General features: G+C 41.3%; 1 protein-coding gene across 2 annotated transcripts in view; it reads right to left on the bottom strand.

Moving 5' to 3' along the window:
• LOC106604517 (myopalladin) overlaps positions 1-20,335 on the bottom strand; it is a 48,241-nt gene extending 27,906 nt beyond the window's left edge. For both annotated transcript variants that reach the window (XM_014199196.2, XM_045719093.1), the window contains exons 1-4: positions 20,023-20,335; positions 17,197-18,477; positions 1,949-2,124; positions 1,682-1,730 (exon numbers count right to left, since the gene is read on the bottom strand). In XM_014199196.2, the coding sequence (XP_014054671.2) occupies positions 1,682-1,730; positions 1,949-2,124; positions 17,197-18,476 (1,505 nt within the window). In that variant the 5' untranslated portion in view covers position 18,477; positions 20,023-20,335. The remainder of the gene's footprint in view (positions 1-1,681; positions 1,731-1,948; positions 2,125-17,196; positions 18,478-20,022) is intronic.
• Between the last annotated feature and the right edge of the window lie 42 nt (positions 20,336-20,377).

Here is a 20,377-nt window from a genome sequence, read left to right as displayed (position 1 = left end):
TTGTTACTAACCAGGTCCCACTGGGCTAAAAGGATTTTTACAGTGTTAAAGTTACATACAGTGGCTTCAGAAAGTATTCATAGTCCTTGACTTATTCCACATTTTGTTGTGTTGCAGCCTGAATTCAAAATGAATACAATTGTTGTTTATTTCTTCACCCATCTACACACAATACGCCATAATGACTTAATTAAAACAATTTGTGGAAATGTATTGAAAATGAAATACAGAGATATCTCATTTACATAATTATTCACATCCCTGAGTCAATACTTTGTGGAAGCACCTTTGGCAGCAATCACAGCTGTGAGTCTTTCTGGTTAAGTCTCTAAGACCTGTCCACATCTGGATTGTTGTTGATCATTGCTAGAGAACCATTTTCAGGTCTTGCCATAGATTTTCAAGTAGATTTAAGTCAAAACTGTAACTTGGCCACTCAGGAACAATCACTGTATCCTTGGTAAGAAACCTCAGTGTGGATTTGGCCTTGTGTCTTTTGTAATTGTCCTACTGGAAGGTGAATTAATCTCCCAGTGTCTGCTGGAAAGCAGACTGAACCAGGTTTTCCTCTAGGATTTTGCCTGTGCTTAGCGCCATTTCTTTTTTATCCTGAAAAACTCCCCAGTCCTTAACGATTACAAGCATACCCATAACATGATTCAGTCACCACTATGCTTGACAATATGGAGAGTGGTCCTCAGTAATGTGTTGTATTGGATTTGCCTCAAACACAACACTTTGTATTCAGGACAAAAAGTGAATTGCGTTTTTTGCAGTAATACGTTAGGGCCTCCTTGTAAACAAGAGGCATGTTTTGGAATATTTTTTATTTTGTACAGGCTTCCTTCTTTTCACTCTGTCAATTAGGTTAGTACTGTGGAGTAAATACAATGTTGTTGAGCCATCCTCAGTGCTATCACAGCCATTGAACTCTGTAACTGTTTTGAAGTCACCATTGGCCTAATAGTGAAATCCCTGAGCGGTTTCCTTCCTCTATGGCAACTGAGTTGGGAAGGATGCCTGTGTCTTTGTAGTGACTGGGTGAATTGATACATCCTCCAAAGTGTAATTAATAACTTCACCATGCTCAAAGGGATATTCAATGTTTGCTTTTTTTTACCAATAGGTGCCCTTCTTTGCGAGGCATTGGAAAACCTCCCTGGTCTTAGTGGTCGAATCTGTTTGAAATTCATTGCTTGACTGAGTGGCCTTACAAATAATTGTATGTATAGGGTACAAAGATGAGGTAGTCATTCAAAAATCATGTTAAACACTATTATTGCACACAGAGTGAGTCCATGCAACTTATTATGTGACTTGTTAAGCACAGTTTTACTCCTGAACTGATTTAGCTTGTCATAACAAAGGGGTTGAATGCTTAGTGACTCAAGACATGTCAGCTTTTCATTTTATATTAATTTGTAAGAAATTCTAAAAACATAATTCAACTTTGACATTATGGGGTATTGTGTGTAGGCCAGTGACAAAAAAAATATATCAATTTAATCCATTTTAAATGCAGGCTGGAAAAAGTAAAGGGGCGTGAATACTTTCTGAAGGCACTGTATGTGCTACACTGAGGCCTGTTACATTACAGAATGTAAACCTTTGAGCTTGCTTTTACTACCCAATTAAATGTTTTCCAATTATATTTTGAGTAGAGGAAGAGTAGAGTACTCACTGTGCAAGTTCAAAATGTTGTTCCCCCTCCGAATCTGTAGAGGAGTCACCTGTATAACATATAACAGAGGGTGATATGCAGCACACTAGCAGGGATGATCTCAAGTATGATTGTCTATATTAATGTTTTAACTTCAAATTAAACATTTGTACCAGAGGAGATACTAATTAATCAGCAGTAATACTTTTTAGGTTGTATAGTAAGAATTTATGTGACGATGCACTCTAGATCGGTCACTTGACTTGAAGGTCGAAACTCAATGGTCACCTTCGACGTAGATTTCGGCAGACGTAGAGTCTGTGCCGTAGAAGTTGGATGCAAAGCAAGAGTACCGCCCTGTGTCTTCCTCGAATGCCTCGGCAATGATCAGAGAGTGCAACTCGCCGTTGTTGAGGATCTGAAAGTCAGGGCAGTTATCCAGCTCCTTCCCCTCACAAAACCACCTGGAAAGCCACACAATACATATGCTCCTTTTAGTGTCAGCACATTAGGTATTCAGCCCATTGTGTATAACCACTGTATAACATTAACTGCTTCCAACTTCAAAATATACACCGAGTGTACAAAACAGTAGGAACACAGAGTCACACCCCCTTTCGACTTCAATGCTTCCCGGAGTTGTGTCAAGTTGGCTGGATGTCCTAGGGTGGTGGACCATTCCCGATACACACGGGAAACTGTTGAGCGTGAAAAACCCAGCAGCGTTGCAGTTCTTGACACACTCAAACTGGTGCGCCTGGCACCTAATTCCATACCCCATTCAAAGGCACTTAAAACTTTGGTCTTGCCCATTCACCCTCTGAATGGCACACATACAAAATCCATGTCTCAATTGTCTCAAGGCTTAAAAATCCTTCTTTAACCTGTCGCCTAAAAATCATCTACAGTGATTCAAGTGGATTTAACAGGTGACATCAATAAGGGATCATAGCTTCCACCTGGTCAGTCTGTCAGGGAAAAATAGCAGGTGTTCCTAATGTTTGGTACACTCAGTGTAAGTTAAATGAAGATCAAGTTGAGTTGACAAAATGAGAAAAAAAAACGAACAACTTTTCTGTATTGGCAACTCTCTTCCAGTCATAACTCATTAGTGTATGTGGTGAGTGTCTTGACCTACAATAAGGTCAGGGGAAGAAGTTCTGGTGAGCTCTCTTACACCCTAAAACAAGCCACCACCACACCACCTTACCATGCCAAATGAGCCCTTAGTTACCACTTGCTATATGCCAATAGTGATTGATGTAAAATCTAAAGGAATAATGTTCTGAAGATGAAAAATATACACTACTGTTCCTGACTGTTACTAGTTTAAAACCACCTCCACTAACTTAACGATTTTCTGTAAATACCCCCAAAAGTTTACAGATTTGATATAGCAAAAGTATTTCTAGTTTTGTATTCTCTACTACAACATTCAGTTAAAGATGTTCAAGTGTGAATTTACATGAAGTTGTCTTTCAGGCTTTCCAGTATGACATCTATGGAGTCCTTGATCTGCTAGATTGGCAACTCTATAAAGACACTTGTTAAATCAGAGATGATTTAACGGCCAAATACTAACCCTTTATTACTGTACTAACTGGTATCCTCTCATACCTTCTGTACTAAAAAGCCGACCAGCCACCATGTCTCTGTACTGTAGATCTATTTTGGGAGGATGCGGCAATGATGCAGTGTAAAATATATCAGATAGACATGTAGACAAGAGTGTCTATGCGATCTCTTAGCAGAGGTCACCAGACATATGTATAAGTCAGCTACAAAGCCTTCAGACAGCTATGGGCCTAAACGATCCAGCATGAATGAATGTTCTGCATACACAGAAAAAAATAAATGAAGTTGAGACTATGCAGTCAAATATAAATACTCAGTGTTACAGAATCCCCCTGCCGAGAGCGCTGTGGGACTAATTTCTAGCGTGTGTGTTATTGTTTATGTCTGGCTGGAGCTGTGCGGTCTGACTCTCACCCATCCTTACCCTTTCTCCCCCTCAGGTGAGAGATCGACATCTCCTTCAGCTCATGGCTTCAGCCAAATTGGACAATAACCATGTGTCTCAACACTGTGCACGCTCTAGCTATGCAGTCTCTCCAGGCCCTGATTGGCTAGCCAACTTGACCCCACACTCTCCAAGGGAGTAAATATTACCTGAACGGTGTTATTCCAGTCTGTGAGTGTGGGTAGACATAAACTCAGAAAAAAAATAAACGTCCTCTCACTGTCAACTGCTTTTATTTTCAGCAAACTTAACATGTGTAAATATTTGTATGAACATGACAAGATTCAACAACTCAGACAAACTGAACAAGTTCCACAGACATGTGACTAACAGAAATGGAATAATGTGTCCCTGAACAAAGGGAGGGGGGTCAAAATCAAAAGTAACAGTCAGTATCTGGTGTGGCCACCAGCTGCATTAAGTACTGCAGTGCATCTCCTCCTCGTGGACTGCATCAGATTTGCCAGTTCTTGCTGTGAGATGTTACCCCACTCTTCCACCAAGGCACCTGCAAGTTCCTGGACATTTCTGGGGGGAATGGCCCTAGCCCTCACCCTCCGATCCAACAGGTCCCAGACGTGCTCAATGGGATTGAGATCTGGGCTCTTCACTGGCCATGGCAGAACACTGACATTCCTGTCTTGCAGGAAATCACGCACAGAATGAGCAGTATGGCTGGTGGCATTGTCATGCTGGAGGGTCATGTCAGGATGGAGCCTGCAGGAAGGGTACGACGAGGGAGGAGGATGTCTTCCCTGTAAGACACAGCGTTGAGATTGCCTGCAATGACAACAAGATCAGTCCGATGATGCTGTGACACACCGCCCGAGACCATGACGGACCCTCCACCTCCAAATCGATACCGCTCCAGAGTACAGGCCTCGGTGTAACGCTCATTCCTTCGACGATAAACGTGAATCCGACCATCACCCCTGGTGAGACAAAACCGCGACTCATCAGTGAAGAGCACTTTTTGCCAGTCCTGTCTGGTCCAGCGATGGTGGGTTTGTGCCCATAGGTGACGTTGTTGCCGGTGATGTCTGGTGAGGACCTGCCTTACTGCGAGGACGATCAGCTGTCCATCCTGTCTCCCTGTAGCGCTGTCTTAGGCATCTCACAGTACAGACATTGCAATTTATTGCCCTGGCCACATCTGCAGTCCTCATGCCTCCTTGCAGCATGCCTAAGGCACATTCACGCAGATGAGCAGGGACCCTGGGCATCTTTCTTTTGGTGTTTTTCAGAGTCAGTAGAAAGGCCTCTTTAGTGTCCTAAGTTTTCAAAACTGTGACCTTAATTGCCTACCGTTGTAAACTGTTTGTGTCTTAATGACCGTTCCACAGGTGCATGTTCATTAATTGTTTATGGTTCATTGAACAAGCATGGGAAACAGTGTTTAAAACCTTTACAATGAAGATCTGTGAAGTTATTTTGATTTTTACGAATTATCTTTGAACGACAGGGTCCTGAAAAAGGGACATTTCTTTTCTTGCTGAGTTTATGACCATAGGATGCGTGACTACAAAACCATCCCCATGTACATCTCCATGTTTATCTTCTCCTGTGTGTGTTAACTCTTGAGCTGCTTTATTCCCCTCCAACCAGGGGCGGTGTCAGTGAGTCACATACCAGTAAAATACGTAGAGACAGGACGCTCTCTTTCACTCAATATTGGACAAAGTTTCAAATCAAACAAATCAGCATGCAATACACAATATAAGCGGAGGATGTTCTGAACCCTTTTCTAGGATTGCAAGTCTGCTACCCAATCTCTAACAAACCAGGGAGCCTATCAAAAGGATTTGCTGGATAGTTCAGCAAAGGTTTGAGTTTATTCCAAAGAGAGGTGGTCCTCTTTGGTGTGCCCCCTAGAGAAGATAGAAAATCCCAACTGAGATTCTTATCAAGAAAGATGATCCAGTGTCCAAAATATCCCTGATGCAATCACCCACTTTACTCCTGATGTGTGGCTGATACTTGGGCGCAATTGACATATAGGAGACATCACTGGAATGTACTGCCTAAGGTCCATCTGGCAAAGCATGTCAGTTCTAATGAGTAAGGGTCTAATTTGAAAGTATGAGTAGTAGAGTAGCTAGCTAATCTCTACTAGACTGCCTGGCTGCTGCACCTGTCAAGGCTATTTTCCCTCCAGACTCCAGCCCTAGAGAGGAAAGCCCCCCCAACAGAACGCCCCAAAGCCTAGGGAGGCTATGACTGGGTGTCCCAATCGCATACACACAATATTAAACAGACTGAGAATACGCACAATACAATTCCCTGACACACCAGCGCTACTAAATCCTAGGAGGTGATACAGAGCACACTTAAAGCTAGAATCCTTAAATGAAACAATAACAAAGCAGTCACCCTGCCTTTGTTTTGGTAAAAAGCGGAGGCAGGGGCCTGGAGAAATGTAACCACTTTCAATTTAATAGACATATGGATGCAAGGACTGACCATCCATGATATCAAAATGATAGTTTTAACCATGTTTTGAGGCTATACAGTGTTTGTTCACATTTACATTGTTCAAAAACATTGTAGTAAAAAAAGCTTGTATTTTGGGTTCTGATGGGGTACGACAGTTGAACTAAGCTCATGAGGCATTTATAAGATATCAGTGGGTATATATATATATATACAATCCTTAGTTGCTACATCCATTTTTGACTTATATATATATAATTAATTTATAAGTCAAAAATGGATGTAGCAACTAAGGATTGTAGTTTTAATACTGAGAGAACATAACCACGACATCAAGAACAAACCCAAATTAACACACCAACTGACAGATAGCAACTGTATACAGCTCTATCAAAATTACATGACACACCATATGAAATACTAAGCGAAGAGGCAAACGCTCCTTAATATACTGATAACGCTAAAACATCTAGCGTGGAGAGTGAGCAAAACATGAACTCATACACAAGCACAATACACGGACAATCTATAGATCCTTAATACATTGACACCATTCACACAATACAAATAAAATCAGACAACATAACAGCACTAAGAACTGACATAAAACACAATATAACATTTCAAATACACGCCTATCATATCAACTGTTTTACCAAATCCTACTTTAACGTTTCTAACAACTCAGCCAATTCCATTCCACCACAAGACACTAATGTGCCATTCCCAAAATGGTGGAGAGAAACATCAGTGACAGGAGCGTGTCAGTAGGTTAGCATTGTCTAGTGGGACCTTCACCTGGCCCCCGCTTATTCTGACCGCTCAGGTGACCTCTCTTTGTCTATCAATTCAAGCAGGAATCTAGTTCAGTCTCAAACCCTGACAACGGTTCAAACTACTACACCACATTCTGTTACTGTTATTTCTTGGCAAATAGGACACAATCTGATATTTAGGAACATTATTATGAGCTGATAAAAATCCACTGGCATTTAGAGTGCTGCACACAAACACTGCAATGATCTAATGTTACAGACATAAAACAGAATACACACAGCACTTTGTCAGCTGTTTGCTAAAATCACCTGTCAAACATGCAGATCTCCCTTGATGTCTTAGAAAACGGCAAACTTTGTCTTGACTATCCCACACAGAGCATTGTCACAATCAATATATCTTATGACAAACACAGTGACAGTTGTATTGTCTAACCAATAGATGATCTATACTTAGGAATTGTGACACTTCTCTGAGTTTACTGTACCCTCTCACTAAAAGTACCGGAGTCCATGGGTATCAGTATGTAAATACCAGCTCAGTATCAAGAATACCCCGAGGCATATCTGAATATTTGCAAATTCAAGCCCAAACAAGCAAATATCACCCTGAGATCATTTACAAAATACCTGTAAAAACTGATTTTCTTACTCTCCTTCTCTTTGAAACAAAAGAAAGCTATACATTTCAAAATGTGTTAAATAGCTACTCCAACAAAATACTGGTGTTCATATTCGACAATGTCAACAACATTCTGAATATCTTAATTGTCTCACTTTGCATCTTATTGCTCACTCACCCTTGATTCCTGTACTTCTTTCATATGTCCATTTAGATTGAGCTCCCGAGTGGCGCAGTGGTCTAAGACACTGCATCCCAGTACAAGAGGCGTCACTGCAGTACCTGGTTCGCATCCAAGCTGCATCATATCCGACCGTGATTGGGAGTCCCATAGGGCGGCTCACAATTGGCCCAGCGTCGTCCAGGTTTGGCCGTCATAAGAATGTGTTCTTAACCTGACTTGCCTAGTTAAATAAAGGTTCAATAAAAATAAGTTAAATTGTCTTAAAAATAATCAAATTGTACTCAGATCCTGCTATGTGGTGAGTAATCTCCTGTTTTCAGGCTCATACATTGCCTTTGTATTCAGACCCGTTAGTCTTATTCTAAAATGGATTTTTTAAAAACATCCTCAGCAAATCTACACACAGTACCCCATAATGACAAAGTGAAAAAAGGTTTTTAGAATTTTTCGGAAAGAAAATAAAAATAAATACCTTATTTACATTAGTATTCAGCCCCTTTGCTATGAGACTCGAAATTGTGCTCAGGTGCATCCTGTTTCCATTGATCATCCTTGAGATGTTTCTTCAAATTGATTGGACATGATTTGGAAAGGCACACACCTGTCTATATTAGGTCCCACAGTTGACAGTGCATGTCAGAGCAAAGACCATGCCATGAGGTCGAAGGAATTGTCTGTAGAGCTCGGAGACAGGATTGTGTCGAGGCACAGATCTGTGGAAGGGTACCAAGACATTTCTGCAGCATTGAAGGTCACCAAGAACACAGTGGCCTTCATCATTCTTAAATGGAAGAAGTATGGACCCACCAAGACTCTTCCTAGAGCTGGTAGCCCGGGCAAACTGAGCAATTGGGGGAGAAGGGCCTTGGTCAGGGAGGTGACCAAGAACCCAATGGTCACTTTGACAAAGCTCCAGAATTCCTCTGTGGAGTTGGGAGAACTTTCCAGAAGGATAACCATCTCGGTTGCACTCCACCAATCAGGCCTTTCTGGTAGAGTGGCCAGATGGAAGCCACTCTTCAGTAAAAGGCACACATGACAGCCTGCTTGGAGTTTGCCAAAAGGCACCTAAAGGACTCTCTTAATGAAACCAAGTTTGAACTCCTTGGCCTGAATGCCAAGCATCACGTTTGGAGGAAACCTGGCACCATCCCTACGGTGAAGCATTGTGGTGTCAGCATCATTATGTGGGGATGTTTTTCAGCGGCAGGGACTGGGAGACTAGTCAGAATCGAGGGAAAGATGAACGGGAAAAAGTCCAGAGAGATCCTTGATGAAAACCTGCTCCAGAGCACTCAGGACCTCAGACTGGGGTGAAGGTTCACCTCCCAACAGGAAAACAACCCTAAGCACACAGTCAAGACAATGCAGGAGGGGCTTCAGGACAAGTCTCTGAATGTCCTTGAGTGGCCCAGCCAGAGCCCAGACTTGAACCCGATCTAACATGTCTGGAGAGACCTGAAAATAGCTGTGCAGCAACGCTCCTCATCCAAACTGGGAGAGCTTGAGAGGATCTGCAGAGAAGAATGGGAGAAACTCCCTAAATACAGATGTGCCAAGCTTGAAGCGTCATACCCAAGAAGACTCAAGACTGTAATTGCTGCCAAAGGTGTTTCAACAAAGTACTGCTTAAAGGGTCTGAATTCTTATGTAAATGTGATATTTCCATTCATTTTAAAATCTGTTTTTGCTTAGTCATTATGGGGTTTTGTATGTAGATTGATGAGGGGAAAAAACTATTTAATCCAGTTCAGAATAAAGCTTTAACATAACAAAATGTGGAAAAAGTAAAGGGGTCTGAATACTTTCCGAATGCACTGTATACTCCACTGCTTTGATTGGTGTAACGTTAACTAGAAACCACAAGTGTCTATCCAGATAATGAAAAGGCACCCGCGAATGAAAATACAAGGAACTTATAGTTACATATAATTTGCACCTGCATGATCATGAGCAAAGTTATTGTAGCCAATCATTTCATTTCCCCTGTGAGGACCATGAGTATGGGCTGATTTGGCTTTGCTGTACCACAACCAAAACCTGCTAGCAAGCCTACCTACCAAAGGTTGCACCATGTCCATTACACAGTGGTGTAAAAAGTACTTGAGTAAAAGCAAAGATACCTTAATAGAAAATGACATTAGTAAAAGTGAAAGTCACTGAGTAAAATACTACTTGAGTAAAAGTCAAAAGTATTTGGGTTTAAATATACTTAAGTATCAAAATTAAATGTAATTGCTCAAATATACTTAAGTATCAAAAGTATGAATCATTTAAAATGTCTAATACTAAGCAAACAAGAAGGCACCATGTTTTTGTGTCAACAGGAAGTATTATTAAAGAGATGCTTTACATTGAAATACAAACAGAGATGTAGTAGTCCCAGAATTAATGATCCAATGTCAGTTTTGCTTAATCATGCTCGCTCTCTATCCATCTGTCTCTCGTCTGCAGGTATGTTTTGATGTGAGAGAGGAAGCCAGTCACGTCATCGCCAACTGGGGGCCCAAGGATGGTTAGGAGACACCGCAATTGTGATGAACTGAGAGAATATTAGGGTAGCACTGTAATTCATGAATCATATGCTGTCTGCCGCTGTTCTTACCTTTTTCCCTTTCTGTCTTCTACACCTATCTCCCCACCTCGTCTTTCTTCCTCGTTTTATAATGCACACTATATGTGCATTGAAGTACAGATTGAACTTGTATTTATAATATAATATTACAATTATCATAATTATAATGCATGTTTTATGTATTTATAACACCTGGATAATTAACTTATTTCAATAAAGCATTTTACATTCTCCACTGGTTGAAATTAAGTATCTCATTAAAATACTATCCTGTGTCCTCAGATTAATGCAGATGAAGGGAGTTAGATATGCATAGTTTCTTCTATATATATGAATTACAAATCAATCATGTTTCTAGTTTATTGCATAGTTACAATGTGTAATCATTGATGTCCCAGGAGCAGGAGTGATAAACACTGTTGAAGTGTATAATTGTAATACATACATGCAGACACAGCATCATTCAAATAATGGAGTTTGATATGACTGAAAAAGAATGTCTCAGAGATTCATACCAGAACCACACCTTTATTTGCCAAGGAAGAGTACATGATCAGTGAATATATTCAATGTACAGGCTACAATGTGGGGATCTCATGCGTGGTAATAACTACAGTACATGTGTATATAGGACTTGCATCCTTGGCACAATAAAGTTATTATTACTACTCTATCCATAGGCTTCATTAATGCCATTCAGACTTGATGTTGATACAACAACTATGATAGCTGAGGTTCATAGATTGGTATGAATATTAGTTCAGAACCTAACGTTTTAGGGTCAATACAGAGATCGGCTACATACTGTAGTTAGCTACACATCCATAGGCATACAGTTATTTTTATCCTCCACTACACAATAAGCAAATAAATAGTTTGCTAGCTATGTTACTTTAGCTGTATTGCATGGCAAGTATAAGCAAGGCAAGCTTACACAATTGTACATTCAATTTGCAGTAAATGCTTTAGCTAGCTAGATTCTTTACATCCACTGTTTCACAGGATGACAGCCTGGTTTTCTCAGGAGTCCCTAAAACATTGAACAACACGAATTATGAATTCATTCTCCTGGCATAACACTAGCTAACTAGCTGGTTAATGTTAGCTAGTCAGCTAACTTGCTAAATAGCGATTTTCTTAAAATTAACTTTGACAAAAAAATATGCACAAACGTTTGTCTCTACATTCACTAACATATTCCTCTCAATTGTAAATGTTTTGCTTGACTCGTTATGACATAACTACTTACATTTGGTTCCACCGTAATATTTTGTCAGCCATCTTCACACAGGGACGGGTGGCTCCCGTCAAATTCATCATTGGAACCACTCGATATGATTGTTCATATAAAAACCTTGGGACCTAAATGCATAATGAGTGCTCTAACTCCCCCTTGTGGTGGTCTGGAGCAATGAAGCTGGGTACCTCTAAGTCCCACGGTGTAAGCTTGCAACTTTTAAAGGAGGAACCACAGTGTGGATAGATGTCTATATATATATAGACAAGGGGAACGCTCCTAACACTCAGACATAATTTACAAACTAAGCATGTGTGTTTAGTGAGTCCGCTAGATCAGAGGCAGTAGGGATGACCAGGGATGTTCTCTTGATAAGTGCATGAATTAGACCATTTTCCTGTCCTGCATTCAAGCATTCAAAATGTAACGAGTACTTTTGGGTGTCAGGAAAAATGTATTGAGTAAGAAGTACATCATTTTCTTTAGGAATGAAGTAAAAGTTGGCAAAAATATAAATCGTAAAGTAAAGTACATATACCCCAAAAAACGACTAAGTAGTACTTTCAAGTATTTTTACTTAAGTACTTTACACCACTGGTAGCTAGTAGTGATGGTGTAAAAAAATGGATAGTTACATATCAGGATATTATTTTTTACGATATATCGTATCGTTTTGACAATATCTCAATATTATTTTTGCACTAGTTAGCTGTACCTGCACCAAAGCTCCAGTATATTTCCTTCATAGCTTGTTCACTAACTTCTTTTAAAATACGGGGCCAATTTGTTTTCAGCACTTTTATTTCCATGACTGATCAAAACTCATTTATTCATGGATCTCTCTTGTCCCTCTGCAGCAGACATAAGGGATGAGCAATAATTTTGGAACATTGAATCGCAATAAAATCACAGTATCGAATCGCAATACATATAGAATCGGGAGAATTGCAATACAGTGCCTTACGAAAGTATTCACACCTCTTGATTTTTTCCACATTTTGTTGTGTTACAAAGTGGGATTCAAATCGATTTAATTGCCATTTTTTCTCAACGATCTACACCAAGCACTCTGTAATGTCAAAGTGGAAGAAGAATTCTGGAAAATGGAAAATAAAAGAAATACATTTTCATTTAAAGTACTCAACCCCCTGAGTCAATACAGGTTAGAATCACCTTTGGCAGTAATTACAGATGTGAGTCCTTCTGGTTAAGTTTCTAAGAGCTTTGCAAACCTGGATTGTAAAATATTTGCCCATTATTCTTTTTAAACTTCTTCAAGCTCTGTCAAGTTGGCTGTTGATCATTACCAATGGTTTAAAGTATTTAAGTAAAAAATACTTTAAAGTACCATTTAAGTCATTTTTTGGGGGGTATCTGTACTTTACTATTTATATGTTTGACTACTTTTACTTCGCTACATTCCTAAAGAAAATACTGTACTTTTTACTCATTACATTTTCCCTGACGTCCAAAAGTACTCGTTACATTTTGAATACTTAGCAGGAGAGGAAAATGGTCCAATTCACTCACTTATCAAGAGAACATCCTTGATCATCCCTATTGCCTCTGATCTGGCGGACTCACTAAACACAAATGTTTTGTTGTAAATTATGTCGAGTGTTGGAGTGTGCCCCTGGCTATCTGGAATTTTTTAAAAAACAAGAAAATAGTGCACCCTTTACTTTTGATACTTAAGTATATTTAAAACCAAATACTTTTATATAAGGAGTATTTTACTGGGTGACTAACTTTTACTTTAGTAATTTTCGATTAAGGTATCTTGACTTTTACTCAAGTATGACAATTGGGTACTTTTTCCACCACAGATCACTGCTTCACAGCCATTTTCATGTCTTGACATAGATTTTCAAGCCGAATTAAATCAAAACTGTAACTAGGACACTCAGGAACATTTAATGTCATCTTGGTAAGTAACTCCAGTGTTTATTTGGCCTTGAGTTTTAGGTTATGGTCCTGCTGAAATGTGGATTTGTATCCCAGTGTCTGTTGGAAAGCAGACTGAACCAGGTTTTCCTCTAGGACTTTGCCTGTGCTTAGCTCTGTTCCTTTTCTTTTTATCCTAAAAAACTCCCTAGTCCTTGCCGATGACAAGCATACCCATAACATGATGCAGCCACCACCATGAAGACTGGTACTCAACGATGCGTTGGATTTGCCCCAAACAAAATGCTTTGTATTCATTTCTTTGCCACATTTTTTGCAGTATTACTTCAGTGCTTTATTTCAAACAGGATGTATGTTTTGGAATATTTGTATTATGTACAGGCTTCCTTCTTTTCACTCTGTCATTTAGGTTAGCATTGTAGAGTAACTACAATGTTTTTGATCCATCCTCAGGTTTCTCCCATCACAGCCATTTAACTCTAACTGGTTTAAAATCACCATTGGCCTCATGTTAAAATCCCTGAGCGGTTTCTTTCCTCTCTGTCAACTGAGTTATGAAGGACGCCTGTATCTTTGTAGTGACTTCACCATGCTCAAAGGAATATTCAAATGTTTACCCATCTACCAATAGGTGCCCTACTTTGCGAGGCAATGGAAAACCTCCCTGTTCTTTGTCGTTGAATCTGTGCTTGAAATTCACTGCTTGACTGAGGGACCTTACAGATAATTGTATGTGTGGAGTACAGAGATGGAGTACAGAGATTCAAAAAGCATGTCAAACACCATTAGTGCACACAGAGTGAGTCCATGCAACTTATTATCTGACTTGTTAAGCACATTTTTACTCCTGAACTTATTTAGGTGTGCCATAACAAAGGGATTGAATATTTAGTGACTCAAGACATTTCTACTTTTCATTTTTTATTATTTAGTAAACATTTCTAAAAACATAATTCCACTTTGACATTATGGGGTATTGTGTGTAGATCCGTGACACAAAAACAACATTTTATAAATTTTTAATTCAGGCTGTAGCACAACAAAATCTGCACCTAAGTATCGTGATAATATCGTATCGTGAGGTCCCTGGCAATTCCCAGCCCTACTAGCTACAGTAGCTATACTCACAGCTGACAGTGCCCTATTTGTTTATGTTTATCAACTCCAAGTGGAAATTCCCATACCCAATTCGTGAGTATGTATAAGTAACCTTCGTCATTCTTTGTAGGTGAAACCTAAACGTGTGTTTCCTCTATAGGACAGGAAATTACTTCAAAATAGTGGCGGCAACTTCCTCTGTGGGGGTCCTTTACAGGCCCAATGCAGCCATTGTTAAATCAATATAATTTCTGGGTAGCAATTACAGTGAGGGAAAAAAGTATTTGATCCCCTGCTGATTTTGCAAACAGCCCAATGACAAAGAAATGATCAGCCTATAATTTTAATGGTAGGTTTATTTGAACAGTGAGAGACAGAATAACAACAAAAAAATCCAGAAAAACGCATGTCAAAAATGTTATAAAATGATTTGCATTTTAATGAGGGAAATAAGTATTTGACCCCTCTGCAAAACATGACTTAGTACTTGGTGGCAAAACCCTTGCTCGCAATCACAGAGGTCAGATGTTTCTTGTAGTTGGCCATCAGGTTTGCACACATCTCAGGAGGGATTTTGTCCCACTCCTCTTTGCAGATCTTCTCCAAGTCATTAAGGTTTCGAGGCTGACGTTTGGCAACTCGAACCTTCAGCTCCCTCCACAGATTTTCTACGGGATTAAGGTCTGGAGACTGGCTAGGCCACTCCAGGACCTTAATGTGCTTCTTCTTGAGCCACTCCTTTGTTGCCTGGGCGTGTGTTTTGGGTCACTGTCATGCTGGAATAACCATCCACGACCCATTTTCAATGCCCTGGCTGAGGGAAGGAGGTTCTCACCCAAGATTTGACGGTACATGGCCCCATCCATCGTCCCTTTGATGCGGTGAAGTTGTCCTGTCCCCTTAGCAGAAAAACACCGCCAAAGCATAATGTTTCCACCTCCATGTTTGACGGTGGGGATGGTATTCTTGGGGTCATAGGCAGCATTCCTCCTCCTCCAAACACGGGGAGTTGAGTTGATGCCAAAGAGCTCCATTTTGGTCTCATCTGACCACAACACTTTCACCAGTTGTCCTCTGAATCATTCAGATGTTCATTGGCAAACTTCAGACGGTGCTTTCTTGAGCAGGGGGACCTTGCGGGCGCTGCAGGATTTCAGTCCTTCACGGCGTTGTGTGTTACCAATTGTTTTCTTGGTGACTATGGTCCCAGCTGCCTTGAGATCATTGACAAGATCCTCCTGTGTAGTTCTGGGCTGATTCCTCACCGTTCTCATGATCATTGCAACTCCACGAGGTGATATCTTGCATGGAGCCCCAGGCCGAGGGAGATTGACAGTTCTTTTGTGTCTCTCCCATTTGAATAATCGCACCAACTGTTGTCACCTTCTCACCAAGCTGCTTGGCGATGGTCTTGTAGCCCATTCCAGCCTTGTGTAGGTCTACAATCTTGTCCCTGACATCCTTGGAGAGCTCTTTGGTCTTGGCCATGGTGGAGAGTTTGGAATCTGATTGACTGATTGCTTCTGTGGACAGGTGTCTTTTATACAGGTAACAAGCTGAGATTAGGAGCACTCCCTTTAAGAGTGTACTCCTAATCTCAGCTCGTTACCTGCATAAAAGACACCTGGGAGCCAGAAATCTTTCTGATTGAGAGGGGGTCATATACTTATTTCCCTCATTAAAATGCAAATCAATTTATAACATTTTTGACATGCGTTTTTCTGGATTTTTTTGTTGTTATTCTGTCTCTCACTGTTCAAATAAACCTACCATTAAAATTATAGACTGATCATTTCTTTGTCAGTGGGCAAACGTACAAAATCAGCAGGGGATCAAATACTTTTTTCCCTCACTGTAAGTACCTTACTGTAATAGAGTTCCATTAAAATGGGCAAAAGTAGCTTTTTAGCAAAAAACTATTTCTCAAGCAAGAATTTTGCTCGGACTGTCTGTGAGTGGTCTGAGTGGGGAGGCGAAAACTGAAAACTAGCTGTTATTGGCAGACAGGTTTGGAACTCTTTGTTATTGGTCTATTAACCAATTGACTGCATGGTGATGTCACTATGGAAAGCCGAAACCCTTGCCTATGCAAACCCGCTGATTAGAAGGTCCTGTGTAGATTGAATTTTCAACAAGCAACTATCAGGAATTAACACTGATCAAATGTTGTCACACTTTTACAGTGTTAGTTTCATCAGCTGTTGTATAATATGATACAAAACTTTGAAATTTGACTGCACTGGGCCTTTAAGCTGACTAGCCACTGTAACTCACATTGTTTTTTAGATAGCATTAGCTAAAGTTACCTAAAGTTAGTGTAACCGATGTGAAATGGCTAGTAGTTAGCGGTGGTGCGCGCTAATAGCGTTTCAATCGGTGACGTCACTCGCTCTGAGACCTGAAGTAGGGTTTCCCCTTGCGTTGCAAGGGTCCCTGGTTCGAGCCTGGGTTGGGGGCGAAGAGAGGGACAGAACCTACACTGTTACATTAGCAGTGGCTATTTAAACAAATTTTAACTACGGATGACAGTTTCTCTTTGCCCCATAAACTTCTTTCAGACAAAGCGTAAAAATAGAGGTAAGTGTAAAAAAAATGTAAAAGTGAAGATATCCTTTAAATTAAGAAGATATGAAACTTTGGCTACAAAAACACTAACATTCAGTGAGGTTGACCGTTTGGGTAGCCTTACCGGACTTCGGGCATGGGGAGTCCGCAAACAACGCAGTCCAGCTGAACCTTGCTGCCCTCCAGCACCTCCCTGCTTTTCAGTTTTTGTATGAAGTGAGGGGGCTCACAGATGGGGTCGGCTGTGTACACCCCAGGGGTGATCTCCACCAGGGCAGGGCTTTCAGCCTCATCCACCCCTTCCGCCTCCAGCACCCCAGACTCATCATACTGCTCCTCAGTAGTCCTCCAGTCCTGCATGGGGAAGTAAGCGTGCCCAAACCCTGGTTCCATGCCCAAACCCTGGACTTCTGATGGCTGAACGCTGAAAGGATTAGAAGGCCTCTCCATCTCGAAGTCTTGGAGAAGAATGGTTCGTTCCCTGTCGTCTGCATTCAGGGTGTAAACGCTCCCATCCACTTGACCCTTGTTGGCTCTGCTCCTATGAGTTTTGCATGATCTGGGCCGTATCCTTTTGGAGCTGTTAGCCTTGAACAGAGAGGAGAGTTCCTCGATGAAGTCTGCTGCCTTGTTGAGGAACTCCTTCTTGGACTGGGTCCCCAGGCCGTACGCTGGGGTGTTCATTCCCCTAGCCCCTGGCCTCTTAAAGTCCTCAAAGGCCTCCCTGGCCACCCAGTTGTTCTTCATTGTAATGTCCTGGATGATGGGCGGTGGGAACGTCTGTCTGTCTGTCCTCATTCCATTGTCCTGCATGGACAGTGGGTACAACTCTCTGTCTGTCCTCATGTCGTTGTCCTGGATGGATGGTTGGGACAGTGGATATTTCTGTCTGTCGGTCCTTATTGCGTTGTCCTGAATGGACAGTTGGGATGGCTGATATATCTGTTTGTCTATCCTTATCACATTGTCCTGTACGGACAGAGGTGAGAATGACCGTCTCTCTGGGAAGAATGTCGCGTGTGTTGGTAGGGGTTCTTTTAGTTCCAGGTCAGGCTGGGTGTCGGGAGTGTTGGATGCAGTGGAGGTGGCAGAAGGGGCGACCGGGGCCTTGAACTCTGTCCTCTCCTCGCGGGCCTCATGTCCGATAGCCTGACAAGCCAGGTTGACACTCTTATCCAGTTCTTCCTGGCTCAGGAAGGCTGAGAGGTCTGGGACCTTGGGTTGGGGCTCGTCCTGCCCCGCGGAGTTCTCCGCCTTGCCTTTGAGGGGCGCGTAGACCAGGTGCCGCGAGGAGTCGGAACGGCTCATGCCGCTGTGTCTCTGGTGCGCCCGCGCTTCAGCCAAGTAGTTCTCTCTCAAGAGCTGAGACAATGATGTAGGCTGGTTCACCTTGTTCTCTTGCATGCTGTTGGGAAATAAGAGGGTTTCAAACTTTAACTGATTGTTACTTTCATTTTAGTGAGTCAGTGCATAATGTATTCCCCCTGTGAAAATTCATAATTACACTTCCATTTAAATTAGTTCAGCCATTAATCATTTAGAAACTCATAATAAATCAATGCTTCTACATTCATTGAATATTTGACAGAAATAATTCAATATTGGTAAGATCACAGAATACTTTGCAAGTTATCGCAAATAATTCAATAACAATCTGTGTTCCACTTGTGGGTCATAATAAATTCCTATTTAAGGATGCATTATTACCTTGCTTTTCCCAATCTTCTGTCTTTCAATTGCAATGAAAATGCACACTATACCATGCACAAATCCCACCCCCCAAAAAAACTCTTTGGAATCGGTTTGCTGGGCTCAACATTCGTTGGGTCATAATTCTCCCACAAAATCAGCAAGCAGCCCCATGGCTTGGAATAAGGACACAGCAACAAACCTGAAAAAGACCCTCGAGCATCATTCCCATTTGAATAATAATAAAAGCCTGCCAATGCAGAAAAATGTGTTAACCCAGTTCGAAACCACGATGCGTTCAATACGACTTAAAATAGTACTCTATTTTAATTTCAAAACATCTTAAACTCCATGGCCCCAGACAGAGATTAGTTTCATGCATGAACATTGGATATTGCCCAACATGGACAAGAGTAGCTTCTTTCAGTGTATTTAAGATACGTTTCTTTTATCATGTCCAGCCTTTAAACAGCTTTTTGGCTCTGAGTAGTTATTGAATCCAGAAATGGGATATGGTACACAGATGCTACTGACACTCAAATCTGTGCAATTAAGAGAGGCAGCAATGCCCTTCTAATAGACCTGCAGCTGCTGTGTACGTGAATCCTTTGCAAACAGCCTCCAAGCCCCCCAAGTCATATCTAATTATAGTAAGGGCTCAGTTTACATGAAAAACAAACAAACAAAAAAACGCAGTCCTCCTGGTCTTCTGTGCACTCAACAAGGATTTGATCACCTACCAAAACTCAAATGACACAAATCATTTTGTGTGAGTTTGAGGGACACTGAACAGTGTTTTTCTATGTCACCCCCCTCACAGACTGGAAATAAAGACCCTGGCTTAAATCAGCAGCACTACCCACCCAGGTTCATGGTAAAATTAATAAAACACATAAGTCACTTCAAATTCAATGATATAAGCCCATGCTTGACCAATGAAGTAGGTTTATGTCAGACTTGCTGAGTTTACTGTACACACCAATTAATATGTGGGGCAGCACGTAGCCTAGTGTTTAGAGCGTTGGGCCAGTAACCGAAAGGTTGCTGGATCGAATCCCCGAGCTGACAAGATAAAAATTCTGCCCCTGAACAAGGCAGTAAACCCATTGTTCCCTGCTAGGCTGTCATTGTAAATAAGAATTTGTTCTTAACTGACTTGCCTAGTTAAATAAAGGTAAAAAAAAAATATATATATATATGCAGTTGATGTATGGACCCAAATGACAATCAATGAACAGGTAATTGGGTTTGGGTGTTTTACCTTCAAATAAACCCCAGCGGGCCCCGGCTGGAGCTGGCGGTAATCCTCTGCGCGCACCTGTGCTCAAAGAGAGGGGATTCCAGTCTTCCAGTGGTGGCCACCTGGGAAAATGTGGACACAGGGCAGCTGGCCAGGATGGATTCCCAATTTATTGCATAGAGTTAACCTTGGAGTTTACTGGAAAATATGGGTGCAAGTAGCTAGGGCAACCGGTCTCCAGTAAAAGTAGTGACATTTGTCAGCACACTAGTCACAAGTTATTTTGGGGTGACCAGGACCATGTGCCTGAGTGGCATCCCAGCTCATTGGCCAGTGGGGGCGTTCTGGAAAGGGATTCCTCCTCCGGAAGAGAAGC

The sequence above is a fragment of the Salmo salar genome, chromosome ssa01 (genome assembly GCF_905237065.1).
Source record: "Salmo salar chromosome ssa01, Ssal_v3.1, whole genome shotgun sequence".
NCBI lineage: Eukaryota > Metazoa > Chordata > Actinopteri > Salmoniformes > Salmonidae > Salmo > Salmo salar.
The sequence above is the reverse complement of the archived record's forward strand: the minus strand, read 5'-3'. Positions and strand labels throughout refer to the sequence as shown.